The sequence below is a fragment of the Hemicordylus capensis genome, chromosome 6, assembly GCF_027244095.1.
Source record: "Hemicordylus capensis ecotype Gifberg chromosome 6, rHemCap1.1.pri, whole genome shotgun sequence".
Taxonomy (NCBI): domain Eukaryota; kingdom Metazoa; phylum Chordata; class Lepidosauria; order Squamata; family Cordylidae; genus Hemicordylus; species Hemicordylus capensis.
This window is the reverse complement of record NC_069662.1, coordinates 142,645,489-142,668,444: the sequence shown is the minus strand read 5'-3', so window position 1 is coordinate 142,668,444 and position 22,956 is coordinate 142,645,489. Positions and strand designations below refer to the sequence as shown.

General features: G+C 47.4%; 1 protein-coding gene across 2 annotated transcripts in view; it reads right to left on the bottom strand.

Moving 5' to 3' along the window:
* The window catches only part of GAD2 (glutamate decarboxylase 2), a 58,787-nt gene extending 36,856 nt beyond the window's left edge, over positions 1–21,931 (bottom strand). The window contains exons 1-5 of one of the 2 annotated variants that reach the window (XM_053260828.1): positions 21,142–21,928; positions 20,193–20,252; positions 19,730–19,879; positions 18,069–18,302; positions 3,328–3,418 (exon numbers count right to left, since the gene is read on the bottom strand). In XM_053260828.1, the coding sequence (XP_053116803.1) occupies positions 3,328–3,418; positions 18,069–18,302; positions 19,730–19,879; positions 20,193–20,252; positions 21,142–21,217 (611 nt within the window). In that variant the 5' untranslated portion in view covers positions 21,218–21,928. Of the gene's footprint in view, positions 1–3,327; positions 3,419–18,068; positions 18,303–19,729; positions 19,880–20,192; positions 20,253–21,141 lie in introns of both variants that reach the window. The other variant, XM_053260829.1, reaches the window with a different exon arrangement.
* Positions 21,932–22,956: the final 1,025 nt, after the last annotated feature.

The following is a 22,956-nucleotide window of genomic DNA, read 5'->3' as shown; positions in this document are numbered from 1 at the left end:
ACCTGAACACTTATGATTAATGAAAGAATCTGAAAGCTTGCAAGATGTAAAACAAATTCAGTTTGTCCAATAAGTTGTTTCATTTCTGTGTCTACCAAAGACAAAACTATACACTATGTTAAATGTGTGGCTTGCCCTTGGGGGTTGACTGAAGGTTCTCAATTTTGAGTTCCCAGATGTTGTTGAACTACAACTCCCATCATCCCCAGCCATAATGATCCAAGGCCATTGTGGAGGTGGAAGTTTGGGAATTGAAAAAAGTAGCAGCCGTGCGGGCAGCAGGGAGACACAATTGGGATTGGGAATACAATGTACAGGGAGAACAGAGGCGTAACTAGGGAAAATGGTGCCTGGGGCAAACACTGAAATGGCGCCCCCCCACCGTGCCCCCCCCCCCGCCGCCCCCCCCAACATACTACATTATACTTAGGTTTTTCCTCACAAGGGCCTGCCGCCACCGCCAAGCCAGGCCACTGACTGGCCGCCAGGCGCCAGCAAAGCAATGGGGGGGGGGCAGACGGCGCGGAAGGGACCGCTCGTGGGGAAGGGGGCACCCTTCTCCACCCTTGACTGCTGCAGCGCTGCTGCACTGAGCAGGAAACATTTGTACTAACACAAAATTTTAAAAAAAAAATTGGTCATGGCGGCGCCCCCCACGTGACCAGAAAAGATGGCGCCCGGGGCACGTGCCCCCCCTGCCCCCCCTATAGTTACGCCTCTGAGGGAGAAGGTTGTTTTTTTTTAACCCTTGTGCTGCAGTACCAATAAAAATTGTGCTTGTGAAGCTGCTATATGTCCTTGAAGAGAAGTTCCTCTCCTGGCACTAACAGCAGCTTTAGGGACATATTTTTTACTTGTTACCATGATAAGAAGAGAAAGGATTATATACACCTTCCCCGCAATCCTGACAGCCCCACTGCAGCATTAAAAATAAACTTTAAAAGGCAATGAGGGCCAACCCATGTGCTTTACAGAATGAATTGTTTCACCCTCAGTGTTGCCTGGAAAACTGTTTCCCAATAGAAATTTCCTTGGGGAGGGCCCATATTGTAGCAACAAAGCACATTGGGAATGGGACTATAGCTCCATGGCAAAGCATCTGATTCATGCAAGAAGCCCTGGTTCAATCCCTGGCATCTCCAGGCAGCACTGAGAAAGACCTGTGTGAAACCCTGGGGAGCTGCTGCCTGTCAGAGTAGACAACACTGAGTTAGTTGGCCAATGGCCTGACTCAGTATGAGGCAATTTCTCAAGTCTTGGGTTTAATCTCCAGCGTTTCCAGTTAAAGGATCTCAGATGGTAGCGCTGAGGAATTTCTCTGCCTGAGACTTCAGAGAGCCACTGAATTGGGCTAGATAGATCAATGGTCTGGCACAGTATAAGGCAGCTGCACATGTTCCCTTTAAGGCAGATCCATCGAGGCGCTAATGTATGAATTGGTGGAGATTCTGTTCCCACATGGTCGAGTTAGAATGCCACCCCTCTCCAAAGGCCCAGAATGCTCCAGACAAAGATCCTCACAAATCCCTCCACTTCCCACCCACCTAACCCTCCTAAATAATCCGGCTATTTGCCAAGGTTAAGGGTGCGCTCACACCTTTAACCCGGCTGCCGGGTATCGTGTGCCTCCTCAGGCTGAGTTTAGCCCAAGGAGAGACAGAGAAGGGCGCATAGAGCACCTGTCTGATGAGGGAATCCCCCAATGCAATGTATGTGCTGCGTAGTGTATTCCAGGATGCCCGGAGGCCGGAACAAGAAGTTCCAGCCCTGGATCCCTCCGCCCTGCTCTGTGCTTGATGGAGTTTCACGGAGCAGGGCTGCCCGTGTGGGAGCGTGGAGGGCGCTCCCACCACCTTCAGCTTAATTGTCTGTGGGGAAGGTAAAGTTTACCCTCCCTTCCCAGCCAAGCCCCCCACCCACCCACCCACACACCCTGGCAGTCATGAGAATTGCCTCATAGTGTCCTAATTGTTAACAGTACTTATTCTGAAGATTTTCACTCTAACTAGGTCTCAGCCCTGAAAAGTCTTACATTTCTTCATATATAGTAGACTTCAAAGTTAACAATTACACTTTGCGAGTTTCAATGGATTTTAATTAGGCTCTTGCTCACTTTTTCTACATTTTCTTCAAAACATAAGCTATGTTCTTTACAGGTGTGGGGATCTAAAAGAGGGTTGGGGGCGCTCAATAAATAACTGAAACCCCACATTCTTTGTTCACGCAAGTAACCCCAGAAGAAGTCAAAGGCTTTACCTCCACTGAGTCACTATAATATAGAAGACAGAGGAATAGGCTAGCGGCAGGAGGCCCTAGGTTCTTGAACTCAGCCTTGGGCTAGTTACTCTGTCTCAATCTAATCTACCTTGCAAGACTGTTGTGATAAAATGAGGATAAAATGAGGAGAGGAGAGGAGATGAGAAGAGACCTTATACGCCACCCCAAGCTCCTTGGAGGAAGGACAGAATTAAAACATGACATAAGGAAACACATCTTTAATGCAGTCTAACCAAGAAAACATGCTTGGTAAAGGATGTAAATTACATCACATCTGTAAAGTCTTCTGCCTTCACTTCTCTTCCCCTGTCTACATACCTATACAGGGAAATCACAAAAGAGTTCTCTCCTACACATCCAGTAAATTCTTTTACAGGTGTCAGCTTACAATTACAGGTGGCTCTCATTATCCATGGTTTCAACAACCATGGCTTTGCATATCCGAAGACAGGTCTTAGAGACCAGGTTTCTTTATCCGCGGTATTTAAAATGGGTGAAATCTGCTTATTTGCAGTTTTAAGTGTCCAGAAATGACCTAGAAATTACTTCTAATTTCATTTCCAGTTGCCATTTTACAGTGCAGAGCCATTTTGTGGCTCTTTAAAAACAAAAAACAAAAAACCCCACCACCCCCATGATTTTTCACAAAAAAATAAGAGGAATTGGTGGTTTGGGGGGGAATTGCTGGAAATCTGGAGACCTATGAAGCAAGGTACAATACTTTATTTTTTGTATTTTTGTTTCCCCCTCCAGCCTTTTTAGCCCTTTCTCTGTGTGTGTGGGAACCAAACACTTGGATTCCCATAGGGGTTATTCACAGTTTCCAAATTTGTGCCTAGAAGTGAGAACAGAAACCTCCAGCAAAAAATGAAGGGCCACCTGTATTTCTAACAGATAACAACGTGGAAAACAATCACAAATGAACTAAAATTCAGGAGAGGGGACCTGCCTAAACTCTCTATTGCATTTGTGCTAGAAGTCTGAAATGATCCCACAGAAGTCTGAAATGATTCCCACATTGAAAAGCAACAGCAAAATGTCTGCACTTACATGTTAGTGTTGGCTGTAGAGGTTAGCCAGTCTGCAGCTAATCCAACCATATCCAATCCAGTTGAAAGCTGGTTGAAATACCTGGGATGTCCTGCAGAACAGTGTGGGGGAAAGGTGATCATCATATTTTTCATGTAGATTATTTTTCTTAATGATACACATGATTGAAAAGGGAATTGCTTGTCTCTGCTGTGAATGGCACTCAGAGGATGAAACCAGCCCTATTTGCATGTTCTGTTGCACCCTCAGGGCCAGCCCTGCCATGAAGAAGGGTGGAACAGGCCACTTCAGGTGGCAGATTGTGGGCCAGTCCTCAAGGGAGCATGGAAGCCCAGCACCTTCTCCATGGATGGCCTGTGGAGAGGAGGTGGCATAGCACCATGCTGCTATTCCTGAACCCCCTTCCTAGTGAAAAAATGGGGGGGGGGAATAAAGACCTGGGGGCATAGGCATCCGGAGGTAGGAGGCAAGAGGGGGCAGTTCTCTCCCCCCCGCCCGCAAATTGAGCCAGATCCTGTTGTGTTAACCCTTGCTAACTGAGCAAGAGGAACCTTTGAAAGTGGCAATTCTCTTTATTTAGCAGGGGGAGAGCAACTGGACCCATCCATACCCAGCACAGCATCCTTCCAGTGGCTGTTGCTGGTGTTTATCTTATGTTTCTTTTTTTAGATTGTGAATTCTTTTAGGACAGGGAACCATTTTATCTAATCTATCTATGTAAACCGCTTTAGGAACTTTTGTTGAAAAGCAGTATATAAATATTTGTCATATTCTTATTCAACAGGGCATCTCCCAGGGAGTGGAGTATTGGATTGCTGGCTTTGCCCCCTCCTGGAAAAAGCCCCACAGATGCCCATGCTGGTGGGAGGGGGGTGGTTTTAAAGGGGAAATATAAGAGAAAGGTGATTTATGGGAGTGTTTTATAGCTGCTTCCCTCATAAACACAAAGCAATGTTATATGTGTTTAATGGAAGTTTTTTTCAGAAAACAACTCCATTTTCTCCTCCTTTCCCTCCCTTTTTCTTTCTCACTCCACCCCCCCCCCCCTTTCTCTACAGTATTTCTAAACAACAAAAAACCTAAAAGATGCTGGATAGAATACAACAGAGAGGGGCACCATTTGGTGCTCTGCTTCAGGCAACAGATTCTCAGGGCCAGTAAGGCATATGTTACATTAAGTGGCACAGCAGGGAAATGCTTGACTAACAAGCAGAAGGTTGCCTGTTTGAATGCCCGCTGGTATGTTCCCCAGACTACGGGAAACACTTATATTGGGCAGCAGAGATATAGAAAGATGCTGAAAGGCATCATCTCATACTGTGTGGGAGGAGGCAATGGTAAACCCCTCCTGTATTCTACCAAAGACAACCACAGCACTCTGTGGGCGCCAGGAGTTAATCGACTCGACAGCACACTTTACCTTTTACATTCAGTGAACATATAGCAGTATGTGAGCTGTACTCTACATTTTTGAGGGACCCAGTCTGCAAATTGGCTTTTCAAATTAACACAGATACACTCAAACAAAAACGTGTATAATCATATTCAGACGCCTGCGTGTGTGTACAGTAGAATGGATAAATAGTCTCAAAGGTACCAGCAGATTAAAAGGGAAGTTGTTGACTGAATCACATCAAGGAGGCACACTTCACACCCTACAGAATGCCTGCTTTACCTGCATTTACACTGCATAACCACACTAGATTCTTTAGTCTGGCTTCCCACCATCACTGGGCCTCTCTCACACCCTGTTCTGACAACCCTGTAGACTAGCAGCATTTGCCCCTCCCTCCCCCATCTTTGACAGGCAGCTTCAACTACTCTTGCCATGCCTGCAGTCTGGAGCTTCCTTGGCAGAGTTACAATGGATCTAGTGGCAAGTGGAGAGGAGAGCTGGTCTTGTGGTAGCATGCATGACTTGTCCCCTTAGCTAAGCAGGGTCTGCCCTGGTTGCATATGAAAGGGAGACTAGAAGTATAAGCACTGTACAATATTCCCCTCAGGGGATGGAGCCACTCTGGGAAGAGCAGAAGGCTTCAAGTTCCCTCTCTGGCTTCTCCAAGATAGGGCTGAGAGAGATTCCTGCCTGCAACCTTGGAGAAGCCGCTGCCAGTCTGTGAAGACAATGCTGAGCTAGATAGACCAATGGTCTGACTCAGTATATGGCAGCTTCCTATGTTCCTAAGAGAGGGGCCACTTGACCTGCCTGCCCACCACCCCCCCTCCTTGCTGTTGCTACTACAGGGAGGCCAATAGAATGCTGGCCTTGAGTGTCCCCATGGACACATCCTAGGCCAGCACTCTACTGGCCTCAGTACACTTCCTTGAGACCAGAAGAGTGCTGGCCTAAAGTGTCTCCGTGGAGATGCTCAAGGCCAGTGTTCTACTGGCCTGAACACACTTGCATGCTAGTGGTCCTTTTCAAAGAAAGAGTGGGAGGCTGCCGTGGAGGAAGAGGACACTGCCAGAGAAGGTGGGTCCCTACCAGGGAGGGAGGGAGGCCAGGCAGGTAATCTGGGCTGGAGAGTAGAAATAGCTGCTTGGTGCACTTTGTGTGCCTCATTTGGTTGGTTGATTAAGTGCTGTCAAGTCAGTGTCGACTCTTAGCGATCACTTAGATAGATTCTCTCCAGGATGATCTGTCTTCAACTTGGCCTTTAAGATCTCTCAGTGGTGCATTCATTGCTGTTGTCATTGAGTCCATCTACCTCGCTGCGGGTCATCCTCTTATCTTTCCTTCAACTTTCCCCAGCACTATGGACTTCTCAAGGGAGCTGGGTTTTCGCATAATGTGTCTGAAGTATGATAGTTTGAGCCTGGTCATTTGTGCCTCGAGTGAAAATTCTGGATTGATTTGTTCTATGAACCATTTGTTTGTTTTCCTGGCTGTCCATGATAGCCTCAAAAGTCTTCTCCAGCACCAAAGTTCAAAAGCGTCAATGCTTTTTCTATCTTCCTTCACACCATGCCTCATAGCTTGGGGAAAAGGTCTGGGGCAGGGAGTGGGGTGGCAGGAAAAGCTGCTAGGCCCATTTGGCATGCTGAGACGAGTGAGGGAGTAGCAGCCCAGCACACAATTGCCAATAAAGTGTGTGTGTGTGTGTGTGTGTGTGTGTGTGTGTGTGTGTGTGTGTGTGTGTGTGAATTCATGTACAATTGTCTAGGCTCAGAAAATCCTGTTGGCATCCCTGCTCCTAAGGCCTGTTCACACAAACACTTTTTATGAATGGCCACATGTAAGCCAGCTGCACACTGCCTGTTTGGATGAGTGAAGGACAGCTTCCACTGGCAGTCCAGATAGGCAATGCAGGCTGCAGCATAGAAACTGAAACACAGCCCGACCCCTTGGCTTTCCCTGGGTTCCCTGAAAGAACAGAGTTCCCTCCATCTATAACCAATGTTGCACACCCACCCTTGGAAGGAGCAGCTCCACCCATATTCCCCCACTTGTGTTATACAAGCCAAATATGTGCAAACCCCCCCCCCATTTTACTCATCTCCCCCCCAGTGACTTTCCTCTGCCCCCCCCAAATGAAGTGAGGAACTGCTCCTCAAGCGAGCGCTCTCTCTCTCTCTCTCTCTCTCTCCACACCCCTGTGCAGGGAAGGAACCAGAAAATGGAGGAAGATGTGATGTTGACAAAATTATAGGGTAATTTGAAACCTGCTCTTTATAAAAACCCCATGCCTTTCTCTGGAGTATAAATGTATTATTGTGATCTGCATGGCTTCTGTTCTACAAAACAGATCTCCCCTAGGTCTCATTATTGATGGGAAACATTAACTGGCCAATTAGGCTGCTCTTTCTGTCAAAGTCACCTTGGAATGTACTTTAAGACATGTGCGCGTATAAGAGGCTGAAACTGGTTTGCTCAAGTACAGCATGGGAGTCAAGAGGACTAGAAACTGGCATTTGGGATCTCAGAGGAGAACTGAATATGTGCTGCTGTGAATCTGGCACTGCCTGTTTGCTTATTTTTGCACAGCCACAATCCTGATCCTGTGCAGTTGAGAATAAACAGATTCCAACAAAAAAACTATGGCCCCAGTCTAGAGAAAGTGCACCGTCCCCATTGATCTAGGTGGCATCACCTGCCGCTCATCAGCCGCTCACCTGGAGGAACAACTGCTGTCCCTGGCATCTCCCTCTCTGCCCTTGGACAGTAAAAAGTGAATTAATAAATGCGTAAAGCTATCCAGAGCAATACCTTGTGTCAGCCGTAACACAATTATATTTTATTTTTTGATATGCCTTGGGGTCCTTCTGGATTGAAAGGTGGGATAGAAACCACAGATTTAAAAAGATGATGAGGCTGTTTTCACGAGCAGCCAAGAGCAGGCTATGGCAGCCAAGCCCAGACTTGGTTGCCTGAGATAACAGCAAGGAGGCATGTGGTTCCCAGCGTCACTACAGCGGAAAACCTGCATAGGGAGCCCACCTCTTAAATGAGGTTAAGGGAGCAAGCAATCCCTTAACCCCAAGGTTGACTCAGCCTTCCATCCTTCCGAGGTTGGTAAAATGAGTACCCAGAATGTTGGGGGCAATATGCTAAATCATTGTAAACCGCTTAGAGAGCTTCCAGCTATAGAGCGGTATATAAATGTAAGTGCTGCTATTGCTGCTATTGCTATTTACCTGACCGTACATCGGCGCTGCTGCAACACTGACATGCACCCGCCCATCACGGGGGGAATCCCCACAATGCACTGTGCACTCGTGCGATGCATTGTGGGATTTCCAGGAGTCGGGGCAAGTTGTGGTCTCAGAGCACTTCATGGAGCAGGGCTGATCGTGTGGGAGCACAGAGTGCACTCCCACCAGGAAAACAACAATCATCTGAGGGGAGGGCAAGGCTTGGGAAACCTTCCTCCCACCCACCCACCCACCTGGTAGGTCGTGTGCATGGCCCCTAAGTAACAGCCAGCGTGGTGTAGTGGTTAGAGTGCTGGACTAGGACCGGGGAGACCCAAGTTCAAATCCCCATTCAGCTATGATACTAGCTGGGTGACTCTGGGCCAGTCACTTCTCTCTCAGCCTAACCTACTTCACAGGGTTGTTGTGAAGGAGAAGCTCAAGTATGTAGCACACAGCTCTGGGCTCCTTGGAGGAAGAGCGGGATATAAAATGTAAATAAATAATTTATAAGTCTCTAGTGCTTTCTTCTTCAATGGAGTAACGTGATGGGGAAGGGCTATAGCTCAGTAGCAGAAAACCTGCTTTGCATGCAGAAGGTCCCAGGTTCAATCCCTGGCATCTCCAGGTAGGGCTGGGAAAGACCCTCTGTCTAGAACCCTGGATAGCGGCTGCCAATCACTGAGCTAGGTGGATCAGCAGGCAGACTCAGTATAAAGATATGGCCCTGTAAAAGCTGTCCTGAACGTCCCACTGCTCAGGAAAGATTGCATGTAGCTACACAAAACAATCCAACATGATGAAGTTGAATATTTGATCGTGTTCTGTTTCTAGGCATCCCGACATGCATTTTTACACTAGTACCAGCAGCATCTCTAAGATACCATAGTTATACTACAGCAGGAGGCAAAAAAAAAAAAGCGGTTGGGGGGGGGAGGGGGCTGGAATCCAGTCCTGAGCAGAAAAGAGATCTCTGGTCTAAGAAAAACTGAAGTAATAAAGTAGTGTTTGTCCTGATTGCATTTCCTCATTCTCTTGAAAATGAACTCAGTGTTGCCTTCTAGCGATAGCCCATTGAAGACCTTTGCTCGTGTGCCACATGTTGTCAATGAATGCTATATTTCAAAGGCAGAAGCAGGCTCACCAGCCAAGGAGCTCGTTGCCACAGCTTATAATGACCTCTGTGATGAATAGCCAATGATTATAAGAGACAGGGCAGTATGAGGAAATGGAGCTCTGACTGCTTTGTGCATGAGTCACAGGACTGAGGATGCTACAGAGATTGCCCAGACAGCAGAAGCATGTATCATTTCTCCCTTGTCAAGACACACAATTATAAATAGCTGAATTTCCTGGTAGTTGTGATTTTAAATAAACCCGATTAAAGGCAACATCATTATTGTGTTGAAATGATTCATGAGAAAACATTTAGTGGGCCGATATAGTCAATTTATGTGGCTTTCTTCATGGGGTTCTAGATTTTTCCTTGACAGTTGACAGGTCTTTCAGAAGCCTTTTGGAGATTTATTTTTTAAAACCCAAAAGAAAAAGTTACCAAAGTTTTTAGAACCAAGAATTTTAAAAACCTCTTGGCTGCATTCTAATAAATTAAGTCCCATCTGAGTTTTAGTACCAGCATAAAGAAAGAAAGATTAACAGCTGCTTAAAGAGCATTTCATTATGAAGGCAGCTGAAAACATCTGTTCTAGTCCAGGGATATAGAACATAGCTGTCTGCATGTGAATCAGGAGATACAACTCTTGAGAAAGGATATACAAAAACCAAGAGGAAAGTTATCAGATAAGTGTCTAGTAGCTTGGTATCAGTCACGCACACGTGGTATGAAGAATTCAGCACTGAAAGTTGTTCATCTGAGACTATCACCCATTGTACACAAGAGCTCTGCTGTGGGGGCGGAGAGGTAAAGGAGCGAATGGGAGAAGGCAGTCAAACCCATATTATTTTATAAATGGAAGCAAACCTCTGCCTCAGCTACTTTAGCCTAAATTATGCTGGCTGTTCTGGATAAAGGTTCTCAAGAGCTAGAGAAGAGGATAAAATGGATCCTATTCAAGACTGTAAACCTCTCCAACACAATTTCTCCTCAGTTCTGCATCCTAACACTCTTTACTTAACCCTTGGAAGGAACCAGGGTAGATCATACCTTATCTGAGAAGAAAAATAATACAATTTTGTTTTCAATGTTCTGCCACTCGCTGGCCAGATTCAGCCTTAATGAGGTTAATTGTCCTGTGGTGTTTCATCCATTAACTCTTTGTAACATTGTTTAAAATAGCAATTTATACTAATATGGACGGATATTGGGGACATTGCGAACCCCTATTGTCTTGCATAGAAACTGGAAGTGCTATACACCTAAAGTACTAGGGGTCAAATAGACCCCATAGAATGCTGTTGTAATAATATTATCACTCTTTATGTCTATTGATTCCTGTGCTCCTTCCATTTTTTTGTGGGAAAGGAACATAGAAGTTTTCTTCCAAGGGTTTACTATGCTGGGGGTTGAACACATTAAAGATGTACACTTGCAAACCACAGATTCTGCCAATCAACTGTTGCTCACTCCCAGTCTTATCCTGCAACATTTCTTCACCTCGAGAGGCCAAACCAGCTTCCCCACCTTGTGCCTAGGCTTGACAACATAATCAAAAAGCAAAATCCATCAATGATACTTTCCTTAAAGACATTCTGAAATGATGATAACAAGGAGAAAGGTAGATAGCAGAAGGAGAAAAGTAGATAGTCATAGTGCAACAAAGGTTGTCACCACCTGATTGAAGAAATCTTAGTCTATTAATAAACTCCATTTTAACCAATTAATTGATTCAATCTGCATAAATATCCATATGAATGTTTTGAAGGGGGGAAAGTACCCCCTCTCATTTATTCTTTTCTGTTCAGTGCCTTCCCCATTTCATCTTCCGTTCACTGCTCTTACAACTCCAAATTTAAAAGAAAAGCGGGGAGGGAAATTATAACCTGCAAATAGCACTCTTTTATATCTGGAAGGCACCGTGTGATGTCAGAGTCTATCCAATAGCAGAACAGAAAGAATATTCCATGTGTGTTCCTGACCAATCACTATGAAACAGACAACTTCTTTGTAACCTTGAGCCAGGCATTAAATAACATGCAGATTTAATGCTTTAAAGGGGAAGTTTGAGGAGCAACTCCTCACTTAAATTGGGGTGGGGGAGAAAACACACGGTGGGGGAAAATATGCTTTTGGAGCAGGGATTCTCAACGTTGGGTCCCCAGATGTTATTGGACTTCAACTCCCATAATCCCCAGCCCTAGTGGCCTTTGGCTGGGGATTATGCGAGTTGAAGTCCAATAACATCTGGGGACCCAACGTTGAGAATCCCTGCTTTGGAGGAGGAGTAAAACAAGGGGGGGAATCTCCTCATGTTTTGGGGGAGGGGTTCTGCATCCCTGTGTGAAGTGAACAATCCACCTAGCAGCATAGGGAGCTTACCTGCTGCTGGAGGACAAAGTCCTGCCAGCGGCTCTTCGGCGCCGAGGCAGAGAAAGAAGCTCCCAGTCAGCGATTCAACAGACCACTGACTGGGAAAACTCTGCAGGGGCTGGCTGGCCACACCCACTATATCTGACATCAGACACTGGGCATGGCCACTGCCCAGGAGATCCTCCCCAGTCAGCATGTCATTGAAATGCTGGCTGGTTGGACTCCCCTACCTACCTACCCACCCACTCACCCCAGCCACTCAGCCAGAGTTTCAATGAAACACAGGCTGGCTGAAGGACACTGGCTGGCTGAGAAGGAGAGGGATACGCCTCACACTCCCAGCCAGTAAGTGCTTTGTTTGCCAGCTGTGTGCAGGAGGGGGCAAGAGTATGCTCTGGGCAAGGTGCCTTGGTGGCCCCCCAGACCCTGGTGGCCAAGGGACAGTCATTCCCCCTTGCTCCATTGTCCCCACACCCCTGATCCACACTGTTTTGGGATAAAAGATCTCAAGCAATGGAGGATCAGAGAGAACATTTATGCTTATGCCTTCATTCATATTTTATTCCCAGATTCTCAACTCAAAATTCAATGGCTCTTCTAAAACAAACAAAAAAGGAGGGGGATTTTGGAATCTGATGCACACTTACTTGAGAGTATGCACAATTGAACCCAGTGCATAAGATTATGCATAAGATTGTCCCTCACAAAGAACAGCATTGTTTATATGCAAGTACAATCATTTAAGTGGTTTGTGAACAGCACTGTAAACTCTTCAGAGAATTCTCATTTGATCTGGAGCACTTGAGTTTAAACAGGTTGGGAGTGAGTTTTATTGAACACGGCAAAGTAAACATGCATAGGATCGAGCTGCAAGCATATTTGCTGGAAAACAACTGGTTTCAAGAGAAGATAAAGCCAGTTTATGGTCACATATTTATACATCTGTTGAAGCAGGTTCAAACCTCTTACTAAAGAGAGCTTATCCAAGTACTATATAAAACTGTTTGCCTCCATGCCTGCAAACTGAATTCTGTAGATAACGTACTTGAGAGTAATTCCCACTGAAATCAATCATTAAGATGTGCAGCTGCAAAATTTATAAGCGCTGAAAAAGCTAAATTTATAAGCACTGCTGTGACTGATATTTTCATAGTGAATCTGAAATAAACCCCATTATACATTGCAAGTGTGTTCAGAACTGCGGCTGTGCTTAGGAGCATGTTCCATACAAACTGCTGGAATTTTAACCCCAAATAATCTTTCACCAGACCTAACAACCCTATCCTGTATGTTTCTCTGAAAAAAGAAACATCAGCTCATTTCAGTCCCAGCTAACAGGTCAGGAGTGTAGCCATTTTGTCTCATACAAGCAACTCTTCTGGAATGTAGCAGATCCCTTTGTTGATCCTGGACTCAAGAGCCAGAAAGCAGAATTAGGTGGTAGATGCTGCAATCCTAAACAGGATTAGGCACTCCTAAACCCGTCCAGGTTTCCCTGGATGTAGGTGCGCTTAACTCTGCATGGATCAGATGGAGGCAGAATTCTGGTTTTAAAGAATACCCTACTCTATAGTAAACCAACTCACCAGAAAGGAATAACCAACTAAATTTTGCACATCCTGGTGCTGATTTGCTAGTTTACTCCACACAGGGAGATGTTTACATGGCCACACATTAAAAAATATATGAAGCCCCCTGTGCATTCTGAATTTTGGAGGAGACCCGACTTCTTCCAGTTTAGGCCATCACTGCGTTCTGCCTAATATGCAAAATCAGCTAGGCAAGGGTTCCCAATCTTGGATCCCCAGATGTTGTTGAACTACAACTCCCATCATCCCCAGGCTGGGGGTGATGAGACGTAGTTCAACAACATCTGGGGACCTAAGGCTGGGAAGGAACTACATCTACTGGGCTAGAGGAAAAGAAACTCTAGGTGTACACATGACGCGTACACAGACAGAGAGACACCCTTCCCCGGAGCAAGAGAGAACTCTGCTTCTCCCGCCCAGTATTTCCGGCTGCGGCCAGGCGTCTCTCATTCTCTTCCGGGTGTCATCGGCGGCGGCAATTATTGCACGTGGCGATTCACTGTGGGATGCTTGGCTCGGAGCGAGCAAACCGAAGAGTCCAGGCAGAGAAGCATCCTCCCCATCCGCTTTTTTAAAACCCCCTTCGCCCTTTCCAGGCCTCGCTGTGCATTTCCGACTTGGCTCGAAACGCTTCTTCTTCCTCGCCTGGCCGGAGAGCTTTGTCTGTTTGTTGGACACACGGTTCCGGCCGCCCGCCTGCCACCTCGTAGCACCGCGATGTCCCCTAGAATAACAGGTTTCCTTCTGAAAAGCTCCCTGGAGGCGCAGCGAAGCAGGCAGGGGCTGGCTGCCCATATTCTACACTCGTTTGCTCCAGGCGCTATAATGAGTAATATCCCTCCCGAGACAGGCGACAGAAACACGCCGAAGAAGGCAACGCGTAAATGGGATGTGACGGCTGGCCCTTGGCTTCGCTGCTCCTCCAACGCGCCGTCTGCTTTTTTAGAAGGAACCACGAGACCGGAAAAAGCTCCTCTCCATACTCGGAATGCGACCTTCAAACCAGCTTTAAGGAGGAGATCCTTACATCCGCTGCAAACGCAACTAGTTGCGATCCAAATGGGTTGCGCTGAATCAAACATTCAATAGCAAACTACCCTCCTTTCTGCGCAAGCGTGGCGACGACCCACCAAAAGATTAAACGAGAATGAGTACCCGGATTTGCAACCGTGGAATTAGATCCCTGTGGGTTGGAAGAGGCCAAGGGCTCACTAACCCTGTACAGATCGATCCGCGCAATTCTGATCAGCCTGTGCAATCCAGAGCGATGGACTTCAATGGGATCTGCGTGCGTCCTCCTCATAGTTGCTGGGAATATTCCGGCATAGTGGATTCATCTGCTCTCACACTCCTTCACAGTCGCTTGGAAGCAATCTCCGCTGCTGGTTTCAATGGCGCTTGTTTGTAAACCAAATAACTCGGTTTACAGTCCGACCCTAACTGGGTTTATTCTGAAGTAATTTTTTTCCATTTATTTCGAAGGGACTTGATTCCAAGTAAAAATATTTAGATTATAATCTTTCTTTGTTTCCATCCAAATGTTCTCGTTTAGCTGCTGTGTGGACTAAATGCAAAATCAATCCACAAACATTTCTCTGTGAGCAAGAGAATGCCTAGATAGTAAACAATATTGGTTCGATAACCTATTAAATGTAAACATTCCTTCATTTTTATCAAACAATCTTATGCATGTTTACTCACAAGCATGCTTCGCTGAATTCATTGGATGTACTTTCTTAATCAGCCTGCTTAGTGTTTCAACTCAACGCAATTAACGAATCGGGTTGAAAGAATCATTAACTCTGTACAATTAAAGTGGTATCTTTGGATGCTTGCTGAATGAACATATAACAGGTTGTCGCCACTAAAGAAAGAAACATTTGGGGGTGGGAAATGTGTTGCTTGTTTTTTAGGGGTGCATCTATACATGTCCACAATGAAGCCATTAGCAGTTCATACTCTTTTACAAGCAATGGCGGTTACTAAAATCGCATGTTTTAAAATCACATCTTTTAAAACGGCAACTAAGGAATTGATTACTTTGAAAGCAGTCTATTAATGGGGGTGTGTGTACGCGTGCCTGTCTGTGTCTGGATGGATGGATGAAACACGCACATATAAAAATGTGTACATTCTAGTCTAGTAACAAGACCTACGCGTGTGTCTTATAGGCACCCCTACATTTAATGTGCACGCACTCCAGCAATTCAGTCTTTTGAAGGCGTGTAACGAGCAGTATGGTTGGATCCTTCAAATGGCAGTGGTTCTCTCGGTATCTTGGGAAAGGATGGACGCCCTGGAAAGCATCATTTGGAGAGATTTATATGTCTTCGACGGAGAGATACGCAGCTACGAAATAATACAATAAAAGCGTGATGAAAATGGCCAATAATGTCTAACCCATCATTTTGATTCGGAGGTCTCTCCAATCTACTGCGAAATGCTTGCCTAGGGGCGCTCTCATATTCAGCTGGTGAAATTATTCCCGGCACATCGGCCTGTGCTGCGTAGATCTGCTCGCGCTTCTTCAGAGAAGAACCGGCAAGAGGATGACAGTATTGTAAGCTCCATGGAAGCCAGTGGAAGGGCGCCCAGATTCGTTCTCCTATTAATTCTGCTCGAACGGTGAAAGTCCTCAGGCCTTTTGCCAGACTTCCACCACCTCTTTCTAACTTTTCTAGACGAGGAGACATCTCTTGAATATTACCCCAGATTTCAATCTGTAGTTCTGCCTGTCTAGTTTTGTGTCTCACTCACACTCTACCTTCCTTCTCTTCCCGCGCAGCATTAACAGAAATAGAGGTCTATGTTTCTGTCGCCCTGAATTTCTCGATTTTATCGACCCCTGTTTACCATCTTTATTCTATATCCAGGTGTATATCTCCAACTGAGGATAACACTTCATGTATGTGCCACCATTTCTGCCACAATAAATCTCTTCGTTTGTAAGATGCCACAATTGTGTGTGTGTGTGTGTGTGTGTGTGTCTTCCACCCTGCTTCAGCAATTCAGCTAAGGCTGTAATCCTATGCTTGCTTACTTGTAAACCCCCACATTTTCTCGGGTGTGCAAATCCCACTGAAATCGATGGGGCTTATAGAGAACGCGGTGGGGAGCCTGCTATAAAGGTGCAGTCCATGCCTCACTGAAATCGATGGCTCGTTTTTAAAGGGACTGATTCAAATGGCCATGGATTGTGTCCAAAATGAGATGGGGTTTTTTAGGCCATTAAATACGCTCATGGCCAGCGATGGATTGCTGGATCTTAAATCAGGACGTAACGCAGCCAGTCATGGCGTCTCCGTTGGGCTGTATGATCGACCTGTCAGGGATATTCTTAAAAGCCAACAGTCGATCCAATTTTTTTCCCCAACGCGAAAGGACGGGGGAGGGAGTTTTAAATCAAAAACACCACCATCGATGACAATGAATATCAAACTAAGATCTATCTATCGATCGATCTATGGCAATGAAACATCAGACCAAGGTGTGTGTGTGTGTATGTACACACACACACACACACACACACCTTTTCTCCAAACAAGAAGCAATCCTTCCAGAGCAAAATCCGTGAGACTCAAGCCCAAGCATCGCTGCTTTCTCCCTCCCTCTACATCCCCAGTCACGATCGTTTCGGTTGAGCTCTCTTCTGGGTTCTAGTGCCAGGTCTTAACAAAAACATTCATGGATGGACATGATCGGGCAGCCCCAGCCACTTCTGGGTCTTCACGTGGACATCTCTCTCTCACCGAGCTCAGGGGGCTGGTTGCACCCCGGTAAGTGTTGCCTGCGTTTACAGCTGTGCCGCGCTTGTGTTTATGCACGTTGACAGGAGTCAAACAAGGCAGGCCCCGCCGGGGTCCAAAGGGGCTCCCTGCCAGTCGCAAGGAAGTGCGGAGAAGGGTGCCCAGCCTTCGTCCGCGCGGGGCGAGAGCTTCTCAGCTCCACGCGCCTCCCTTTCGCTCTCTCTTGTGGCTCCTTTTTCTGCCATCAAGTTGTTGCGAGCTCCTGGGGCGACGGAGTGGCATGTTTGCAGTTACTCCGCCCTCCAGACCTGACCACCCATTTGGTGGTGGGCCATTGCCCATGTAGGAGAGCCGGTGCCATCCACGCCACGAGACTCGCCATGAGTCTAGTAGGAAACAACTCCAAGCTTCCCGAGCGCCATTCATTGGCGGTCCTTTCTGGCATCGCTAGACCTGCTGCCTTTACTCCACCCCGAGGTTGCCTCCACCCACTAAGGACGGTCTCGGAGACTCACTCCGCTCCGAAAGTTCAACGTCCCCTACGGCAAGTCATTCCTTGCAGCTTAGCCCTTCGTAGATTCCACCATTCTCAGTTGCACTGCTTTGTGGGTTGTTACCTCACTTCGGTTTGCCTTCCGCTTCTTACCACGGCGCACGGCAAAATTCCTGCTAGGAGTTTACTATTTACTATCGTGAAAGGAAGGAGAATCAAGAGGACACATGCGGGGACGATCTAATAAATAAAGGTAAACCCTTGTTTTCCCCCTGCCTTCGGCACCTTTTACACACAGCAAGAAACCAGAATACAGAGGTCACTATTCTTTTTTTTTCTCTCCCCAAGCGTCTGGATAACGTTTTCAAAGTATAGATTATGTTATCTCCGTAGAAACCTACAAATCTGTGCATTACTTTCTTTTTTAAAAATTTTAGTCCTTCGGTTCAAAGTGTTATTGTCAGAAACACAGAAAACTGAAAATAAATAAATAAATAAGCAACCAAGCAAACAAATAAATAATCCCGGTCTATACGACAGGACAAAGCAAAACTAGTGCTTTCACCAGACAATATTCATTAACAAAGGAACGATAGATCATCTATCCTGAATTAATATAGTTCCTATTTTCTTTCATTCAAACTAGTCATTACTTCCTGTTTGCTTCACAACACAATAAATACTGTAAGCCATCAAGACCATTGGCGGAAACCAAAAACACAAATAAGTGCGTGCGCGCGTGCGCGTGTGCTTGCGCATTTATTCTAGATGGGGACTCCGAAGGCGGCTGTTACCTGTTTTAATAGCGTATTTCAGGGCGGTCCTGCAGTTCAACAGAGTTTCTTCCAAAGTCTGGGGTTGATCTGCCAGTTCCCAATTATATTCCTGAAGAAGCTCGTTAGGATAATGGAAATCAATAACTTTGGTTGATCTATCAAAATTTGTCACCAGATACTGGAGCAAAATGTCCATAACATCTTGTAGAAAAGACAAAGTAGCTATTTCTCCGTCAGAAGCTGGCAGAAGATCTGAAAGGTTGGAAAGGAATGAAATATGACATTGATTTCATATTTAGGTTTTGGACGGGTTTTTCTGCCCACTGTGAACAATCAAAATTTATCTCAGTTTTAAGTGTCTTTCATTCAGAGGAGCAAACAACAGAAATCAATTAATAAAAAAGGCTTTATAAATGTTGCTTCTGGTAATATAACATATACACTTATCTTTCTGTTGTTAAATTAAATTCCCTTCTTCGGGTTTGTTTGTTTGTTTGTTTGTTTGTTTTTTGCACATACATCAATAGAATTGCAGTCCTAATTTCCACTTGTATTGTATATTTAAGTTCCCCCACCTTAAATAGGTCATCTTCCAGAAAAGTAATTTTTTTAAAGTGCAATGAGGAATTTAAGAAGTCATAAATGGAATTGCCTCACAATAATAAAAAAAATCGATAAATGTAGTGAATGAATGTAATGCCTTGTTTTTCTCCCTACCCCAAATTTCCCCTTAACATGTAGTATGCCATCAATGACCAATATCCCCCATTAGACTTAAGTAGTTCTTGATCTCTGTCCCTTCAAGTGGTGCTGAACACTCCCTAAGTCCGACAAAGTACCTACGGACTAGCTCTTCAATATACCTAGACACTGAAGAATTGGCAGTGTTGAACAAGCTTCTATGATTTTGAGGAAAGCCATTTATCGTCTATATTTATGGCCACACCGCGCAGAATAATAATTTGGAAAGATCTATTGAAGCAGAAAGATTCATATCCCATATGTATACTTCTTGGCAATAACTTCTCAAATTAACAGTACACACACACACACACACACACACACACACACACACACACACACACACACACACACCGGCTGTAGTTCACACCATTTTTTGTATAAGGGGGTACCTGCGGTTGGGATTTGGACATTATTTGAGAGGCTGCTAAAATAAAGAGTGAATTATCCATATAATCTTGCTCATGTGGGAGAGAGAGAGACATCCCCCCACCCCCAAATCCTACATGGGTTCTCTTTGTAATAATGCCACTCTATCGGACATCGAACAAATGAAGCGAGTCTCTGGTACCAGTAGCATTCTTCGGACTGGCTAAGTAAAGATACCCGGGGCATCTGTGCGAGGGAGGTCGTATTCCGCAGCCTCTGCACAGTGTCTGAAACAGTTTCTTGGCAAAGGGAAGCGATTTGTCCACAGAGCGCTGTTTACCATCCGCGGTGCGTTTTCTCTCGGCTCAAAGGGCACAGTCCACTCCTCACAGAAGCCAATAGCTAAATTCCCGTTGGCTTTAATGAAGCAGGGTTGCATTTAAGCCAGCCCCGAAACGACACTTTGGGGGGGAAATGACACCCACTGATGGCTAACTTCCAAGCCCTACAGCCAGCCAGACTCCAGCCTCTCTGATCGTCCCCCGCCACCCCACCTAGAGGTTTGTTACCTGAGGAGTGTAAAAATGCATAATTAATCTCCGCTTTCGGGCAACCGCAGGGCTTGTTATTGCAGGCACAAGCAGCCTTCCTGGCGGGGTGGCTCGGGTCCTCCTTCGCCCCCGTTTCCATGGGCTTCTCTCCATCTCCGTACAGCAAAGCTAACAAAGACACAAAGGGCGAAGCCTGAGGAGTACAGCAGAGGCTCAAAACACAAGGCCTGGAGCCGGGGGAGGGTGGGGGGGGAGGGTGTTGTGATTGACTAAAGGCGAGCTCGGTGTCTCCAAATTCATCACTAGATCTTGAACTTACGCTGGAAATCCTGGAGGATCGCTACGCTTATTTATTTATTCTTGCCGGGGGGGATTTCTCTCTCTCTCTATTCAGCCTTATTGCGACCCCCCGCACTTTCGACCCGCCAGAGTCATGAAAGCTTCCTCCTGATTTGGTTACACACTTTTTGTCATCGCTTACCACAGAGTTTGGTTGAAATGCCTCCTGTAAACTTCTGGGCGGCCTGACACCAAGCTTTTGCTAATGGGGGGAGAAAGAAGAATAGAGGATCAGACCGGCCCTTTTGAGTGGATCCCACGAGAAAGTATATCCCTCCCACCCCAGGATCGTGATGGAGAAGGTGCGCGTTGTTCCTTCGTTCCCCTGACCGGTCTCTGCATAGGATCCAGGCGCAAGTCGACGATTGCAAGAGATGATTGTAATCCTAGGCACACTTATTTATTTGCAAGTAAGCCCCACTGAAATCAACCGGCTTTACTTCTCAGTAAACATGCTTAGGATTGCGCTGCGCAGGTGTTGCTATCCGCCTCGCGCCGTCAGTATAAAGCGGGCTAAAAATAAATAAATGCATAAGCCCGAATTGCCCGCTATGCAAGCATGTTTATAATTCCCAAATCCAGGAGGAAATGCATGCAAGTTTCTGAGTGTTGCGCGCTCTTCCCCCACCCCCCACCCCCAGCATCCCCACCCGGTTTGCCCTTTCTGCCCTCCCCCTCCCCTCGAGTGGGGGGCCAGCTGTGTTTGGGAGCGTCTCCTCCTTCCTAGTTAGATCCTGTAGCCACGAAGAATTTGCAATTGAGCGAAAGCATCTCTGAAAGCTCCGGGGCCGCTTCCAGTCCCTTCGTGGCGCTCAGGTGAGCGGGCACGGTCATCCTTTAGGTCGCCTTTGAAGCCGATGCCCACGTCGGTGGTTGACCACCCTTGGAGAAGCCATTCTTCGGGGGCGCCTTCTTTGAGCAGGTCCCGGGCCGGCCACACGCTCTTTCCAAGGCAGCAAAGGCAGGACCGAGGACACCAGAGGAAAACAAAAAAGTAAGGTCGGGGGGGTGAGGGAACCCATCCTGTGGCTCGGCTGGCAACTCTGCGGAGGGACCTGTCGACAGGTGTCCTCTTTCCAGGGGGCTCCTACCTGTACCGGGGTTGTCCGGGTCTCCGGAGCCATCTTCGGACCCGAAGGACCAAAAACCCGAGCCGGGAGTTGCCATCTGCGGAGCTTGCGAGAAGCCGGTGAAGTGAAGCGAGCGCGCCTAGTCTGAGTGTGCGTGTGTGGAGGCGAGAGAGAGAGAGAGAGAGAGGGCGAGAGAGAGCGTGTGTGTGTGTGTGGGGGGGGCGCTCTGGCAGAGAGTGGGAGTCGCCTGTGTGTGTGTATGAATGCAAGTGTTGGCGGGCGGTGGCCGGGCCAGAGGGGCAAGGGGCCAGTTGCCGACGCGGGCGCCAGGAGAGGCAGTCGCGCGTGGCTGGCTGTGTGAATGGAACCAGACAGACAGACGTTGGGGCTGGGTGGGCGGGAGAGCGGGCGGCTGCGCTAGGCGCTCTCCATGGTGCTGATCCGCTCGCCGTTCCTCTCCTCTCAAAGCCAGGCGGAGGGGCGGGTGGGTTGCTTTTTTATTTGGGCGGCAGACCGTACTTCGCCCCGGGTGTCCTGGCGTGGCTTGGGAAGGGACACGCTGCCTGCATCGTCGGGTCACGACTGTCTCCGAGGTGGCGAGGGGGCCGTCCTCAGATGGAGCCGCCTTGGGCTCTGGGGATTTAAAAAAGAAAACGCGCAACCCAGAGCCCTCCCCAACCCGCAACGGAAGGCGCCACCGAACCCGCGCAGCGAGCTGCCTTCTGAGGACAGCATGTGCGCGCGCGGCACTCGAGGAGGGAGGGATACATCTGGGCACGGCGCGGAGCCTGAGGCCGGCGGCGCTCCGAGAGGGGCTCCAGACCTTGGGAGCGGGGTGGACAGGCGGCAACTCGAGCGGGGTGTTGCGATGCGACTGCCGTGCCAGTCTGGCAAGGGGAGGGGGAGCCTCCCATCACCACACAGGGAGTCCAGGCATGGGGATGTCATCAGTGACCTTGCCTAGTGGGGAGAACGTGCTGGTTTCCACAAGTGAGCCAAGGGAAGGGGGAGCGGAGGTCTCCTAGGCAATGCGCCTCCCGGATCCGACCAGAGGACGTGACATCTCAGGAAAACATGACCGCCGCCCACGCCAAACTCACACCCACCCATCCCACTGAAGGGTTCGCGGTGGCCTTTTTTCGCAGCGCCACAGAGAGACTCTGCCCCAGTGCAGTCGACCAGCAAAGCAGCTGCAGCTGGAACGGGGTGAGGGGAAGTGGCCGCCGCAGCAGCCACAGGGCTACCAGGCCGCTCTTCTCCACCTTTGAGAAGGGAGAACAAACCACCGCGCGCGGGTTTTCACTCCGTGGCATCTTTGGTTCTTGAAGAGCAGACAAAAGGCCCAGGTTAAGGAGAGCGAGAGATCTGGGTGGTGTGAAGGAAGAGGAAGAAGAGGAGGAGAGCAGCGAGCCATTGGTCTGCACTGAAGCAGCAAAGTTGCGAGGACCAAGCTCCACATAATGCAGCCTCTCCAGATGGCTACAGCCAGCCAGTTGGGGCTATGATGTTGTCAAGACATCTGGATGTGAGAGAACAGCTGTGGCACAGAGGGAAAGGTACAGGCCTTTCCTCGGGCTACGCCTCACCTTCTCATAGAAAGCAATTGCTAAGCTCTATTTCCAAAGGTTTGGCATGATGGGAAGCAAGAGTCCCCATGAGGTGAAGAATATTTCCAGATATTTTCAGCTGCTTGTTGTGAAGAAGGCAGTTGCTGTCTGAATCTATCCTACACATTAGCCCGGTTCACACTTCATGTTCAACACTCATACAAGGAGTTCACAGTATACACAGGCACAGATCTGTACAGGGGCAGAGTTATTCACACCTTATATTGAA